The sequence below is a fragment of the Triticum aestivum genome, chromosome 7A, assembly GCF_018294505.1.
Source record: "Triticum aestivum cultivar Chinese Spring chromosome 7A, IWGSC CS RefSeq v2.1, whole genome shotgun sequence".
In the NCBI taxonomy this organism is placed as follows: Eukaryota; Viridiplantae; Streptophyta; class Magnoliopsida; order Poales; family Poaceae; genus Triticum; species Triticum aestivum.
This window is the reverse complement of record NC_057812.1, coordinates 731,649,164-731,664,419: the sequence shown is the minus strand read 5'-3', so window position 1 is coordinate 731,664,419 and position 15,256 is coordinate 731,649,164. Positions and strand designations below refer to the sequence as shown.

At 46.3% G+C, this 15,256-nt stretch overlaps 1 protein-coding gene across 3 annotated transcripts; it reads right to left on the bottom strand.

Moving 5' to 3' along the window:
- Positions 1-2,978: 2,978 nt before the first annotated feature.
- LOC123147195 (26 kDa endochitinase 2) lies at positions 2,979-3,932 on the bottom strand. 3 transcript variants are annotated; one of them, XM_044566431.1, is made up of 2 exons: positions 3,446-3,932; positions 2,979-3,319 (listed from the first exon to the last, which is right to left on the bottom strand). In XM_044566431.1, exons 1-2 carry the CDS (start codon positions 3,930-3,932, stop codon positions 2,979-2,981), a joined length of 828 nt encoding a protein of 275 aa, XP_044422366.1. The 3 variants fall into 3 exon arrangements, with proteins under 3 accessions (XP_044422366.1, XP_044422367.1, XP_044422365.1); XM_044566432.1 differs by having other exon boundaries at positions 2,979-3,711; positions 3,871-3,932; XM_044566430.1 differs by having other exon boundaries at positions 2,979-3,932.
- Positions 3,933-15,256: the final 11,324 nt, after the last annotated feature.

Here is a 15,256-nt window from a genome sequence, read left to right as displayed (position 1 = left end):
CAAAGGAAATAATTGCATGGAAGCTAGCTAGGTTGCTCTGCTCATCTCCATTCCTGATTTGGAGCACATCGTTGGGTCTGTGTACCTAGTATCTATCTGTCATATGCAAGTGATCCTTGCTCTCCTCTTTAATACTATATATATGTGTGTGTATAAATCTATTTGGTGCATGCATGGATGCACGATTGATCCATTTTTTCGAGTAACTTAGTAGGAAGCGTACGGGATTCACATCAATCCGTACATGATTCACATCAAACATGATGCGACTAATAGGAAATAAATACTCCGACGTATCCAATCTACTACCTCCGTCTCAGTGAGTAAGTCATTCGCGTAGTTCTAGGTTGATGATTTAACTATCTAAATATGTATTATATGTGACAAAAAATATATATTTAGAAACTACATTCGTGTAGAATCTAGTGATATATTTTTCATGACATATAACACATATTTAATTCCTTAAATCAATGACCTAGAACTACGTGAATGACTTATTCACCTAGACGGAGGTAGGAAGCTACCCAGCGTTATTTGAGGGAGGGAGGTCGCACTAGTACAATAGTTAGTTATTACAGAAAGCTTAAGTAACCGTGGTAATTAACCTCCTAGGAATCCTCTCCCTCCTTGAAATCCATCCGGAGGGATTAGTATTTTGGAAAGAAAGGGGAGGGAGGGCGCACTGGTACAGTAGTTATTAGGCCCTTTCTAGTGTTCTATGGTGGACAGGTGCTAAGCATGCCATATAAGCAAAAAAATGACATGGCACAACATTTAATAAAGGGTGAAAGCACTTTGGGGACCCAAAAAAGAACCAACGCCAAACGCGAGAACCTAGGCAAACCACTTAAATGAAACAACTTGACCAATGCATGAAATACTTTAGGTGCTAACTCATTAAATAAAGTGTGCTTAGCAACAACAAGTTAAGCACCTATGCATTGAGGAGATGAGTTGCTAAGGTATTTAATGCACTTAGCACCTCATCTAAGCACCTTTGCATTGGAAGAGGTCTTAGGAAGCTTGAGAAACCGAGATAATCAACCTCTTATTGGGAAGCTTGAGAAACCGTGATAATCAACATCTTACTGGGAAGCTTGAGAAACCGTGATAATCAACCTCTTGGAAATCCGATCCTTTTCCTCCTTAAAACCCACCCGTAGGAAAAGAAAGGTGAGGATTGCGCCACCTCACTGATCCGCGGCACGGCCTTGCCTCTTGCCCCTTCTTGTTCTCTACGAGCAGTCTCCACCATATATGCCTCCATCCCTCTATATATATGAGATAGCCATTCATCCGCGTGAGGGACGCACGTGCGACTTATGACTTAGGACATGATATACTACTACGCAAGCGTTTTTCCATATATGATTAGGATGTTGATATGAAGTAGATATACACTTATGTTGGTTATTCGTCTGTGGTCATGGCCTCCAAGATCTTCTGACCACAAAATCCAATCTTGCCGAGCCTTCTTGATTCCAGCTTGCTCTCATAACACATAGCAATGGGAGTTACTTCCTTTTTGAAAGGATGGTGACCTATTGTTACGCTCCTCACACCTACCACACTATTTTGTGTGTGTGGGTGTGGAGGGGGGGGGGGGGGGGGGGGGGGGAAGACCTGTAAGACATAGGGCAGAAGCGAGGGACTCGGTCGGCCCAGCTCCTGGGAGGCCACAACCTTGATTTTTCTGTTTCTTCTTCATGTTTATTTGTTTTACTTTTGTTTATGCTTCGAAATATTATGAATATATATGTTATAAAATATACTATACATAAAATTGTGGCTCAGCGTGCTGCCTGCCAGGGTGGAGCGTGGCGACGTCGCGATCGGAAGATGAGACTTGGCCTAATCGTTTGCATTGGCCACCATAGACGCACGTCGTTTTGGACAACACAACAACATGAAATTCATCGTGTCTACTCGCAACTGACGCACCATGACTCCATGTGTTGTCAAATCTTGTTTTAAGATTATACTAGCAAACATGCATGTGCGTTGTCATGGGAGAAACAAAGTATGCCACACCCCTGGTGAGCTTGGCACTTTTCCTCTTTGTACTATCGTCACATTCTAGCATGCACAGAGTATAATGTAAATATCGCTAAGAACAATTTATAACTGGGGATTCAAAAGAAAACGAAGAACAATTTCAAAGCGGCGAGTTTGGTCAGTTGCCGTGCTCCTCCACCGTGCATGTTATATTGCTAACCAATTTTACGTCAATATGTTTATGCACGCCACACGCCGCACCCTCAAATCATAATGCAGACACATGCGCATTTAGATTAATTACCACGTCCATTTATTCATTCTTTTAATTTCAATTCTTTTTGAGCCCATTCATTTAATCAGGTTCCTCTCTCTGCCATCGACCCATGCAGCCATATAATTCCTTTCTTTCCTGTGCTTACTAAAGCAGAATTTATTCCTTTCCTTCCTACAGGTTCGTAATAGCCACATTTAGTCCTTCTTTTAATTTAAATTACTTCTTTTACCTGTGCCCGATCTTTTGTTCATCCAATTTATTTATTCACATCCTTGTTTATTGATTCTCGAGGAGGCTCCTTGCTTTTGGAGGCAACTCACGGAAGCATTTAAATTGGCGAGAATTTGTGTAAGAGGCAAGGCGAAATTAATTATCTCACCCAGTCACATTTTTTGGCCCAAAAAAAGGCGGCGGGGACGGACGGACTGAGCACAAGCGAAAGCTAATTCTTATGGCTAGGCAGCCAGGCTTTTTTAGGGCAAGCTTCAAGCACAGGTGAGCAGCTCAATTTTCTAGCAACGCGTAGGTGCGACGACGGGCGCACAAAAAATAAGGACAACTTGGATAAAAAATATAATATAGATAAACTGACAAAAAAAGAGAAATGCACCTCTCTTTATTAGTAGTTATAGATTTTTGAGATTTTTATAATGAAAAATAACATTTTTAAAAAAGTACACAAGTACATATATGGAGCGGATTATTAGGCAAAGGGCCTCTGTTTGTAGCAGTCCAGGTTGTCACCATAGCCGATACCAAAGATGTTGCAGTAGCGTTTGTAAAATCCGATTCGGTCCTCAACACGTTCATCATACCCGTGAAAGCACTCGATCCCGCCATTGATGATGTTGGTGATCACGCCGAACCCAGGCACCCGCCCCGCAGCACGGTCTGTCGCCGACGGGTTCCATTGTCCTGTGATCACTGCATGGCTCGAAGGCTTGGGCGGTTGCTCCGTCATCCAGAACCACATCGCCGTCTCAAAAGACACGGTTGGATTCACGACCACCAAGTTCGGGTTGCCCAACAGGTCAGCCCCAATGGCCCGTCCTGCCTGCCCGTAGTTGTAGTTGTGAGTTAGCTGGATGGGCCCGCGGCCATAGTAGCGCCTTCGAGGGGCACATGGCCACTGCTCGCTTGGGGTGCAGTAGCTGGAGGTAGTGCGCTCGTGCTTGTAGCAGTAGCCCCATGTGTAGGGCCCATTCGGGGCTGTGGGCCATCCGCCAGTGGTCTCATGGGAGGTCTGCGCTAGGAAGGCAGCTATCTCGCGCTTCCGGGTGGCGATGCCACCAGTGGTACCAAAGCCAGGGAAGGCAGCGGCGGCAGCGATGAAGGCGTCATATGTGTAGAAGCCCTTGGCCTGGCATGCTGGGTCATTACGGTGGAGGAGAATTTGGTTGAAAAGGGAGCGGGAGACGATGGAGGACACACCACCGAAGGGGTAGGGTGTGACAGGCGTGCTGCCGCAGCCAGAGCAATGGCTCTGGCAACCATCGCCACAGTATTCCGGTGTGGAGCCGCACCAGCCGAAGTGGCTACAACAGAGGCAGTTTGGGCATGTCGCCCCGCCAGCCTGCGAGCCGCACTGCACAGCGCGTGCACATGCGATAACCATGGCCGCCGTGGCTAGCACTGCTACCACTGCGAGCGGTCTCATTGTATGCCGTGGCAACTGTAGCGTTGCACTTACAGTTGTAGTGGTGTTTCTGTGTCTGAAGCCATGGGAGTGCATGTATTTATATATCTTTCTCGCTGAAAGAACTAGGTAGCAGATTTGTCTCCTCCTTACTGCCTTCTTTCTCGGAGGCTTAGTTAAAAAATAATAATTGCCGGAGGCTTAGATCCGATCGAGTCTGGTGACTTGATCGAGAGCGACCGTGTGCTTGTACACATGCATGTGGAATTTACGTTGATATATATATAGATGACGCAGGGCGTTCAAGGACGGATGTCCATGGAATGCAATTCTCCTGTTTTGTATAAAAAATCATCATTTATAATATTTTTGCTGTTGACAGAACCGATGATCAGGCAGTTGGCTAGCTGCGCAAGAATTTGCACTGTCCACCCGCCTTGGAGCAACTGTAACCGAGGATCAGACATGGGAGATAGAAGGATTAATTAGTAGGACGTGATTCAAAACAAACCTGATGCAATTAACAAGGAATAAATAGTCTGATGTATGCCATATAAGCGATCCTATTGTTATTTGAGGAAGGGTGGTTGGTCGCAGAGGTACAATAATCTCTACCATGTCACACAAAATGAGCAAAATATGCTGCCATGTCACGAAAAATGAGTGCTCGGATAGAACTGAAATTATGAGCTCACCATCATGGTCACCTTCCGCACCTCCGTTACCCTCATCACCCGCGCCATGGTCTTTATGACTAGAAGCGCCTACTTGATCAATAATGAAATTTGCATAACCGAATTAACCTTTACAACAACAAAAACCTAATGAACACACTTTATGATCTTTGGCAATTTTATTTTTCTAAACAGAATTGAACTTTATAACAAAATGAGAAAATGCCACAAAATTTAATGGACTATAATTGCATGAGATTCTAACATAATCTAATGAGCGTAATTCAACTAGTTTTCATTAACAAACTGAATTTCCTAACGAAATCTAAACAAACAAAACTAAAGTTTGTAAAAACAAATTTTCACTAACGATTTTCATTAACTCTAATTGAATCAAACAACCAAATAGAATTGTCCGCCGGTGCTGGGCAAGTTTCTCACCATGCATGGGGTCACGTGTGTGAGCTTCGCCATCCTCTGCGCCATGCCCCATGTCTCCAGCATCGCCATAGCCACCACAGGCGGCGTCTCCGTCTTCAAGTCAGGAGGCTGGCACCCTTGACCGCGACCACACCCAGCCATGCCAAGCCTCCCGCGATAGCAGCCTGACGGCGCGCCTCTGCCATGCCCTCGTCCAGGGACGACTGGATGCTCCGTCTGCCACTGGATCGTGCCGACGTGAGCTCGCCCGCGGCCAGCGAGACATAGCCGCCCACGGAAAGGGGCTACATCTCCTCCGCCGGCGACTTGCACGCTTCCTCCGCCGGTGATTTGCAGGCCTCTTCCAAAATATAATGTCCAAAAAAATACGGTTTAGTAAAAAATTATCCAAAATATAATGAATTTCATCCGGTTTATATGAAATATGTCCAAAATATATTGAATCTAGTCCGGTTTATATGAAAATCCGCCATGTTTGCATGAGTTTTGTCCTTTTGGTTTGAACAGTAGCCGAAATGTGTGCGAGCAGCATTAGATGGCGGCCTTCGACATCAGTGTTTGCAGACTAATCCCCTGTCCTCGGACGGAGACCAAACCCATTTGTGGGTCAGCATTGGAGACGCCCTAACGTAGCTAGCTCGATCCTCACGTGAAGCTGTGAAAAATGTGATTTAAAACCTTGGAGCTCAGGGTGAGCAAAAGGGGGTGAAAGGGAAAGTATCAGGTACTCCTATCCTTGAGGTACTCCCGGTGCTCCAAGTTTAAAAAAGCTATTTATAAATGTTTCAAAAAATCCCGGAAAAATATGAATGTTCACAATGAATGTGACTACAACCCCTAAAAATTTCAGGTCCAAACTCGAAATGACAATAAGAAAAAAAAAGTGAAATCTGGCATGAATAGTGTTAAGAAAAGACAAAATCAACATCGAGATTATTCATATCTGGATTTCACATTTTTGTTTGTCAATGTACATTTCAAGTTTGGACCCTCAAAAAAAAGTTTGGACCTGAAATTTCTAGGGGTTGTAGTCACATTCCTTGCGAACGTTCATTTTTTTAAAAAAAATTGAAAACACTTAAGATTTGTTTTTGAACTTGGGGCATCCGAAGTACTCCAAGGATGGGAGTACTAGATATTTTCCCGGGGTGAAAAGGGGAGGTGGAGCAGGGGCATAATAATCCCGTTCAAGAGCAAATCTAGCGTGAGCGTCATGACAATCTGCCACAGAAAGCGGGGCACAAAGTCAATTTCAGTTGAATATCTACTCCCTATAAATCTTGACAGATGCATCCTCCCTACTTGCTTTCCCTCATATGCTTTCCATTTTTTTTGCATGGTAATATGTGTTTCATTTATATAGAATAAAGATTAAGTTACAAAGCACATAAGCACCGACCATACATAACTGAAAAGATAGGAAAATCCTATGCAGAATACCAGAACCTGTCCCTTTCCTTCGACACCACCGAATCGGCCACCAAAGGATAAAAAGACAGATCACCTCTTCACCCAAGCTCGAGACGGCTCCATCGCTGATCAACAGCTTTATAGACCTCCAAAGTAGTTTGCTAGAAGCAAAACCATAGCCGTTGAAAGAATCAGACCGGGGCAACATGTCCCTGGACACACCATCTCAAAGGATCGATATAGTTGACTAGATGGGGGAGGGGGGGGGGGGTGAATAGGCAACTAACAATTTTTAGCTTTTCTTTACCAATTTAAACTTTGCATCAAAGTAGGTTGTCTAGATATGCAACTAGGTGAGCAACCTATATGATGCAACAACAATAAGTAAACAAGCAAGCAAGGGATGCAACACAAGATAAGCTTGCACGAGTAAATGGATGAGATAATCAAGAGTGGAGTCGGTGAAGACGAGGATGTGTTACCAAAGTTCCTTCCCTTTGAGGGGAAGTACGTCTCCGTTGGAGCGGTGTGGAGGCACAATGCTTCCCAAGAAGCCACTAGGGCCACCGTATTCTCCTCACGCCCTCACACAATGCGAGATGTCGTGATTCCACTATTGGTGCCCTGGAAGGCGGCGGCCGAACCTTTACAAACAAGGTTGGGACAATCTCCACAACTTAATTGGAGGCTCCCAACAACACCACGAAGCTTCACCATAATGGAGTATGGCTCCATGATGACCTCAACCGTCTAGGGTGCTCAAACACCCAAGAGTAACAAGATCCGCGACGGATTAGTGGGGGGAATCAAGTATCTCTTAGTGGATGTGTAGATCTAGGCCTTCTCAACCGATCCCTAGGAGATCAACAAGTTTGATCGGCTAGGGAGAGAGATCGGGCGAAAATGGAGCTTGGAGCAACGATGGAGCTTGGGGGTGGAAGAGGTGGTCAACTCGGAGAAGAAGACTCCCCTTTTATAGTAAGAGAACAAATCCAACCATTATCCACCAACTCAGCCTGCGACGCATGGTACTACCGCACCGGAGACGCGGTACTACCGCTAGGGCACACGGTACTACCGCAATGCACTGCGGTACTACCGCCCATGTAGCAGAATCCAAAGCAGCCTTGATGCGGTGAAGTAGAGGGCGGTAGAACCGCTGGCGCAGTACTACCGCAAGGCAGGGATAGGCCAGGTTTGGGAAGGCACGGAAATATAAAAATACATCCGTGGCAATCCGCTGAGTTGGGATCGGTGCAAAAATCCGACACGGTAGTACTGCACCTTGCAAGCGATACTACCGCGTAGGGCACGGATGTAAAAAATTACATCCGCCCCTACTTCCGCTCATGTCGCTGTGCTAGGCCAGGGCTCACGGTACTACCACGCCCATGGGGTGGTACTACCGCATAGGGCGCGAATGTAAAAAATTACATCCGCCCCTACAACCGCTCAAGCGGCTGAGCCTGGCCAGAGGCCACGGTACCGCTCCTGAGGAGCGGTACTACTGTGAGTACCTGCGGTACTACCGCAAGGCTCTGCGGTACTACCGCTCGGGAGAGCAGTACTACCGCATGCCCTAGATCAACAACACTAGGAATCCTTCATTTTGCAAAGACACAGAAAAACGGAGGATGCTCCAAAGAGCCAAAGGAAAGGTGGTGCAAAGGAAACAGATGCATACGTATTGATTCCACCCAAACCTTTCCAACGCGGACCCCCTCTTAATAGTACGACTTAATGATATGTCTGAAATGCTCAATGCACACAATTAGTCCGCAAAGGCATTGTCATCAATCACCAAAACTACTCAGGGATAAATATGCCCTTACAATCCCCCCTTTTTGGTGGATTGATGACAATACGGGATTTGCACAAAGGGATATAAAGAGAAACAACGGCAATCCCACCATCTATAAAATATAGACGGGCTCCCCCTAGATGTGTGCATATTAGAGAAGTGCTTTGGACTGCATGACACACATGCTAGGATCAACACTCCTCCTATATTTTATAGACAAGGCATATCTTGCAACAATGAACCTAACACTAAGCAAGTAGGCAAGATAAAACTATGAGCATAAAGTAACTGGCACAAGATAGTATACGCTCACGGGATACTAAGCATGAAAGACAATAAGATACGCTAGAGTGCATATGTCTTACACCATATGATACGGAACACGACTCACGACAAATCAAACCAAAGAAAATGAGGTCCAACAAAAAGCAAACACGACACATGACTCGCAAATCCCTACACTCTCTCCCCCTTTGGCATCGAGACACCAAAAGGCAGAGAGGACACCTACTACACAGGTGGTAGCTCAGGCAGAGACGATCACTAGTCGCGCTCCTCGTTGGTCTCGGTAGTGGGAATGGTCTCCTTCCGCTCCTCCTCAGAATCAGTCCACTTGTAGCTCTGCTTTGCCATCCAAGCTGCCTCTGGGGTGATGTGCTTCTCGGACCCGCTGGAGACGTCCTCGCCAAACGTCCTCAAGATCCTCTTGTCGCGCTGGCGACTCTCCTTGGAAGCAACATGGATCCTGTACTGCCCCTTGGCTTGCATACAGAACAAGGTCTTCATCTTGGCCTTCAGCTTCTTAGGCCATGAGGGCTCAGTAAAGGGAGGAGCATACCCAGCAGAGCTATCCTCATCCGCTTCCTCCTCCTCAAGCTCATCCTCACCAACATCCATCTGAGCAGCTGCCGCCTCAGCACGGGTAGTGGTGTTAGCCCACTTAGGCTTGGCGCGGAGCTTGACGGGCTCGTGACGGGTCCAGTCGGGGGCCTCAAACTCAACATTGGGATAGAGCTTCTCCCAAGTCTTCGAGATCAGGTGAAACAGGTAAGGACCATAGATGGGTACCTTACGGTTGAACACCGCAAACCTAAGCTCACACCACATGATATGTGAGACATCAAGTGGTTGCGTCTGAACACGACGCGCCTCCTCACAAATGAGCATCATATCCACGAGATAGGCATGTACCTTATCCTTGTCACCAATACGTGGAAAGAGGGTGTTGCGGAAGATCTGATACATGATGTCAAGGAATGGGTTCAGTGCCCATGTCTTCTTGCCACTGGGAAGCTTCTTCTCAACATAGTATGGCTGGAGCTTGTTTTTGTTAGCAGACTCGGAGTTGGCATGAGGGCGAACACCAACGGGCTTGTCGAGCCCCTCATAACGAACATGTAGCATATCCATGAAGTCCTTCCACTTGGCAGTCAACTGTTGTCCATTTTTCATCCATGTCAAACTCCGTTCCTCATTAGAGTGGAAGTGGACCGAGGCAAAGAACTGAGCCACAATCTCAGGATCAAAGTCCAGGTGGAATGTGATCGAGTCCTCAACCCCAAACTGCTCCACCAGGTCCAAAGGCTCACCAAAATAGTCACGGTGCTTGTCATCCCTCATATGATTCATGTCAATCCAGTGCACATCCACGTAGATGTTCTGCTTGGCCTTGATCACATCCAGATAGATAAGATTTTGCTGCTTGGTCCAGAACATGTCATTCCCTCTGAAGTTTGCATGGGGATTCACATAGGGGTTGATCTTCCTTCGGGTGACAAACTCAGCAAGTGGTATCTCATCCATGCCCATGGAGGGCTCCTTGTTCTTGGTGGCGGTGGTCTTGGTTCTGCGTTGGGGGGCATTGGAGCCCTCTGGAGCTTCACCTTGGTTGCGCAGACACTTGGAACCCGTGTCACAGCTGGGATTGGAACGGAGGACATTGGAATCGGAGCCACCACCTATGACACAAAACACACGAACACGCAAGAGAAACGAGAATGATCAATGCAAAGGCCACAGCAAAACAAGTGAAAAAAGTAGAAATAGCATTGGGTAGTTGCCACATGTAAGATTTGACACCAACGGTAGTGCCGCACGGATGCGCGGAACTAAAGTTTTAGTGTTGCTCTAGTCACGGTAGTACCGCACCAGGATGTCACGGTAGCACCGCAGTGGGAGCGGAAGTAAAATTTTATTGCCGCGCCTCGCACGGTAGTACCGCTCCTAAGGAGCGGTAGTACCGCATGAGGTCGGATCCGAAGCACGAATGGATCTGAGCACAGCAGTGACAACACGGTACTACGGTTGATCAAATCTACCATGGGGCAACATACCAACTATCATCTCTCCACACTACTACTCTCCTACATCCTACTCTTGCGAAGATTTGGCCTAAAATCTCAAGAACAATATGCATCTCTCCAAAAACCTAGAGACGAAAGAATGAACCAAAAAGAGAGGGATTTTGGGAGAAACCTTGTTCCATGGCAAGAGGGCGTGGTGGGGAACGATCCCACCAGACGGAATGCGAGGAGAGCGGCCGGAGACGGAGATCCAACGATGTTCTCCAGTGCTGGTCTTGGGAAGGAAAGAGAGAGAGAGAGAACTTCATGGGGAAAAAGAGTTGAATGGGTATGGGGGAGTTGGAACTCCCCTTGCTCGCTCTTAACCCCCACGCGCTCGCATCTGCGCGGTAGTACCGCGGTAGTCCCGCCCGGGCGGAAGTACTGCACACTGGGCGGTAGTACCGCTCGTCCAGCGGCAGTAAAAAAATACTGCCATGCAAAAATGCGGTAGTACCGTGCGCAACTCCAGCGGTAGTACCGTGGCACACCACGGTAGTACCGCAGACCCAAGAAAAATGCAAGTTTCAAAAAAGATAAAAACATCCTTTGCAATACAACCTTCAAGCGAACGGACACACCAAAGAGCTAACTCACGAGACAACACACGCAAGCTCGACACAAAGAAAGGAAGGCAAGAGATAACAAGGACTAAACACGCAACAGAACCTCTCCAAAGAGAGGGCGGTGGCCGGAGCCACCTATGTTTGAGTCAATTGGTATGGCACCGCGAAAAATTATCCTTGGGCCCATGACCAAAACTCGTCTTTGAAGCACAAGTACCATCAACAATGGCTGATGTGAAAGAGTTGATCAATTTATGCATAATGGGGGGAGGGAGAGTTCATTGAGAGAACAACACTCCCCCTATGTCCATGCCTACACCTAGACAAGATAACAAGTTGAGTATGGCGGGGTGTTCAAGGGTTCAAGCAACATTGCTTGAATCAATGATATTTAGCTCATGCCTTAACTCGCGAAATCTTGCTTCATCCAAGGGCTTCGTGAACATATCTGCAAGGTTATCATGAGTGTTAACATAGTTGAGGTCGATCTCCCCTCGCCTAATATGATCCCGGATGAAGTGATAACGAATCTCAATATGCTTCGTCTTGAAGTGTTGAACCGGGTTGAGAGAAATCTCGATGGCACTTTCATTGTCATACCAATGAGGCACTTTGTCACATATGACACCGTAATCCTTTAAAGTTTGCCTCATCCATAGAAGTTGTGCACAACAACTACCGGCGGCCACATACTCCGCTTCGGTGGACGAGAGATACACACAACTTTGCTTCTTGGAAGACCAACTCACCAAAGAGCAACCAAGGAATTGGCACCCTCCGGAAGTGGACTTCCTATCCACTTTGTCTCCCGCCCAATCTGAGTCCGAATATCCTACAAGGTTGAAGTTTGATCCTCTTGGGTACCATAAGCCAAAGTTTGGGGTATGAGTCAAATATCAAAAGATTCACTTGACCGCCACAAAGTGACTTTCCTTAGGTGCGGCTTGAAACCGTGCACAAATTCCCACACTCAACATGATATCCGGTCTAGATGCACAAAGGTAAAACAAGGAGCCAATCATGGAGTGATATACCTTTTGATCCACCGCTTTACCATTGGGATCTATGTCAAGTTGGCATTTGACGGGCATTGGAGTGGAAGCCGGCTTGACTTCACTTAGATTGAATATCTTGAGCATGTCTTAAGTGTATTTGGCTTGGTTGATGAAGGTTCCTTCTCTTCGTTGCTTGATTTCGAACCCGATAAAAAACTTCAACTCTCCCATCATGGACATCTTGAACTTCGAGGTCATGAGAGCGGCAAATTCCTCATTGAAAGTTTTGTTAGGAGAACCAAAGATAATGTCATCAACATATAGTTGGCACACAAACAACTCCCCTTTGACCTTCTTAGTAAAAAGAGTGGGGTCAATTTTCCCAATTTCAAACCCACGATCTTGCAACAACTCGGTAAGGTGGTCATACCATGCACGTGGGGCTTGTTTAAGGCCATAGAGTGCCTTATTGAGTTGGTACACATGATCGGGGAAATATGGATCCTCGAACCCAGGGGGTTGTTTGACATACACCAACTCATTAATAGGACCATTAAGAAAAGCACTCTTCACATCCATTTGTTGCAACTTGAAGTTATGATGAGAAGCAAAAGCAATCAACAGACGAATAGATTCAAGGCGAGCAATGGGAGAAAAGGTTTCATCGTAGTCGATACCCTCGTCTTTGGAGTAGCCTTGAGCTACCAAGCGAGCCTTGTTGCGGCCAATAATTCCATGAGCATCTTGCTTGTTCTTGAATATCCACTTGGTTCCAATGACATTATGGTTCCCCGTTGGCCTTGGCACTAATCTCCACACCTTGTTGTGCTCGAAGTTGTTGAGTTCTTCATGCATAGCATTAAGCCAATCCGGATCTTCGAGCACCTCATAGACCTTTTGGGGTTCAACACAAGAGACAAACGCGTGATGTTCACAATAGTTTGCTAATTGTCTACGAGTGCTTACCCCCTTTCTTAAGCTTTGAAGCACATTTGTCATGAGGTGATCTTTGGTGGATAGCTTGGATGCAATCTTAGCGGCACGACACTCCAATTCCTCCTCGGGAGTGAGTTGAGGAGAGGAAACTTGATCATCTTGAGCGTCGTCTTGAGCTTGTTCTTGATCTGGAACTAGCTCGGAGGAGAGAACTTGATCTTGGGCATCACTTGGTGATTCACCACCATCTTGAAGTTGATCTTTCCCTTGATCTTGTTCATTTGGTTGAAGTCCTTCACTTTTTTCTTCGGAGGCGTGTGGGTCTTGAGTTGGCGATGGTTCCATTTGAGTGGAACATTGTCCTTCTCCTTCGACCACAAGGGGTTCCTCAATGTGTAGGATAAAGCCAACACCCATTCTTCTTATGGCTTGGGGAGGAATTTCATCACCTACATCACAAGTACCACTTTGCTCCACTTGGGAGCCGTTATTCTCATCAAACTCCACGTTACACGTCTTCTCAATAAGTCCCGTTGACTTACTAAGGACACAGTAAGCATGAGAGTTTGTAGCATAACCAACAAATATGCCCTCATGAGCTCTAGCCTCAAATTTAGACAAACGAACACCTTTCTTGAGAATGAAACACTTACACCCGAATACCCAGAAGTACTTGAGGTTGGGCTTGTTACCGGTGAGTATCTCATATGGAGTCTTGTTCAAGCCTTTGCGGAGGTAAAGCTGATTGGATGCATGACACACGGTGTTGATGGCTTCGGCCCAAAAGTTGTATGGAGACTTGAACTCCACCATCATGGTTCTTGCCGCATCCATCAACGTCCGGTTCTTCCTCTCCGCTACACCATTTTGTTGAGGGGTGTAAGGTGCAGAATATTGATGTTTGATCCCCTCATCACTAAGGAAGTCATCCAAGGTGTAGTTCTTGAACTTGGTGCCGTTGTCACTTCTTATTGTCAAGATCTTTGCATTGTGTTGACGTTGAGCTTCATTTGCAAAGTCAATGACGGTTTGTTGGGTCTCACTCTTCCTCTTGAAGAAGTACACCCAAGTGTATCTCGAATAGTCATCTACAATCACCAAGCAATACTTTCTACCCGCAAGACTATCAAAGGATTGAGGCCCAAAGAGATCCAAGTGAACAAGCTCCAAAGGCCTCTTTGAGTAAATGATAGTCGTGGGAGGGTGAGCCTTCTCATGTAGCTTTCCTTCAATGCAAGCACGATCTTTGGCAAAACTGACATTTGTTTGTCCACGGACATGGTCCCCATTGAGAAGACTTTGCAAAGATCTCATATTGACATGGGCTAAACGGCGATGCCAAAGCCATCCCACGTCAACTTTAGCCATTAGGCATGTCGCGGTCTTAGTGGGTCGCTCCGAAAAGTTAATCACATAGAGACTATTCTAGACATGCCCAACAAAGGCTACTTTAAGAGTCTTGCTCCACAAGAGGGCCACAGTATCAATATCAAATAAGGTGGCAAAGCCCATGATTGCAAGTTGACGAACTGAAAGTAAATTGTATGCAAGGGACTCAACAAGCATGACCTTCTCGATGGTGAGATCATGAGAAATGACAACCTTGCCAAGACCCAATACCTTAGAGGACGAGGCATCACCCCACTCGACATTGGTGGGCATAGATGGAATCTTTTTCACGTCCACCACCAAGTCCTTGCTTCCGGTCATATGATTAGTGGCTCCACTATCGAGCAACCATGATCCCCCACCGGAAGCAAACACCTACAAGAGATCAATGCTTGGTTTTAGGTACCCATTTTGTAATGGGTCCTTTGATGTTAGTGATAAGGGTCTTAGGAACCCAAATAGACCATTCAATGTACTCATAAGGAGAACCAACAAATTTAGCATAAGCATGCCCATCACTAGCACGGCATAACACATAGGAAGGGTTAAAGTCACCGGCGTTGTTGGAAGGGGCGACATTGCCCTTCTTGACACCACCACCCTTCACATTGTTCTTCTTCTCCTTAGAGGCACCCTCTCCCTCTTTGACAAAAGTTTGCATGAGAGGAGGAGGTCGTTTGGCCTTGTCATTCTTCTTCTTGTTCTTGGACTTGGGCGCAAACCTAATCCCTTCCTTGGCCACAACTTCCTTTTGATTGCTCAAAAGATCGTTGAGGTTCTTATCACCTTGT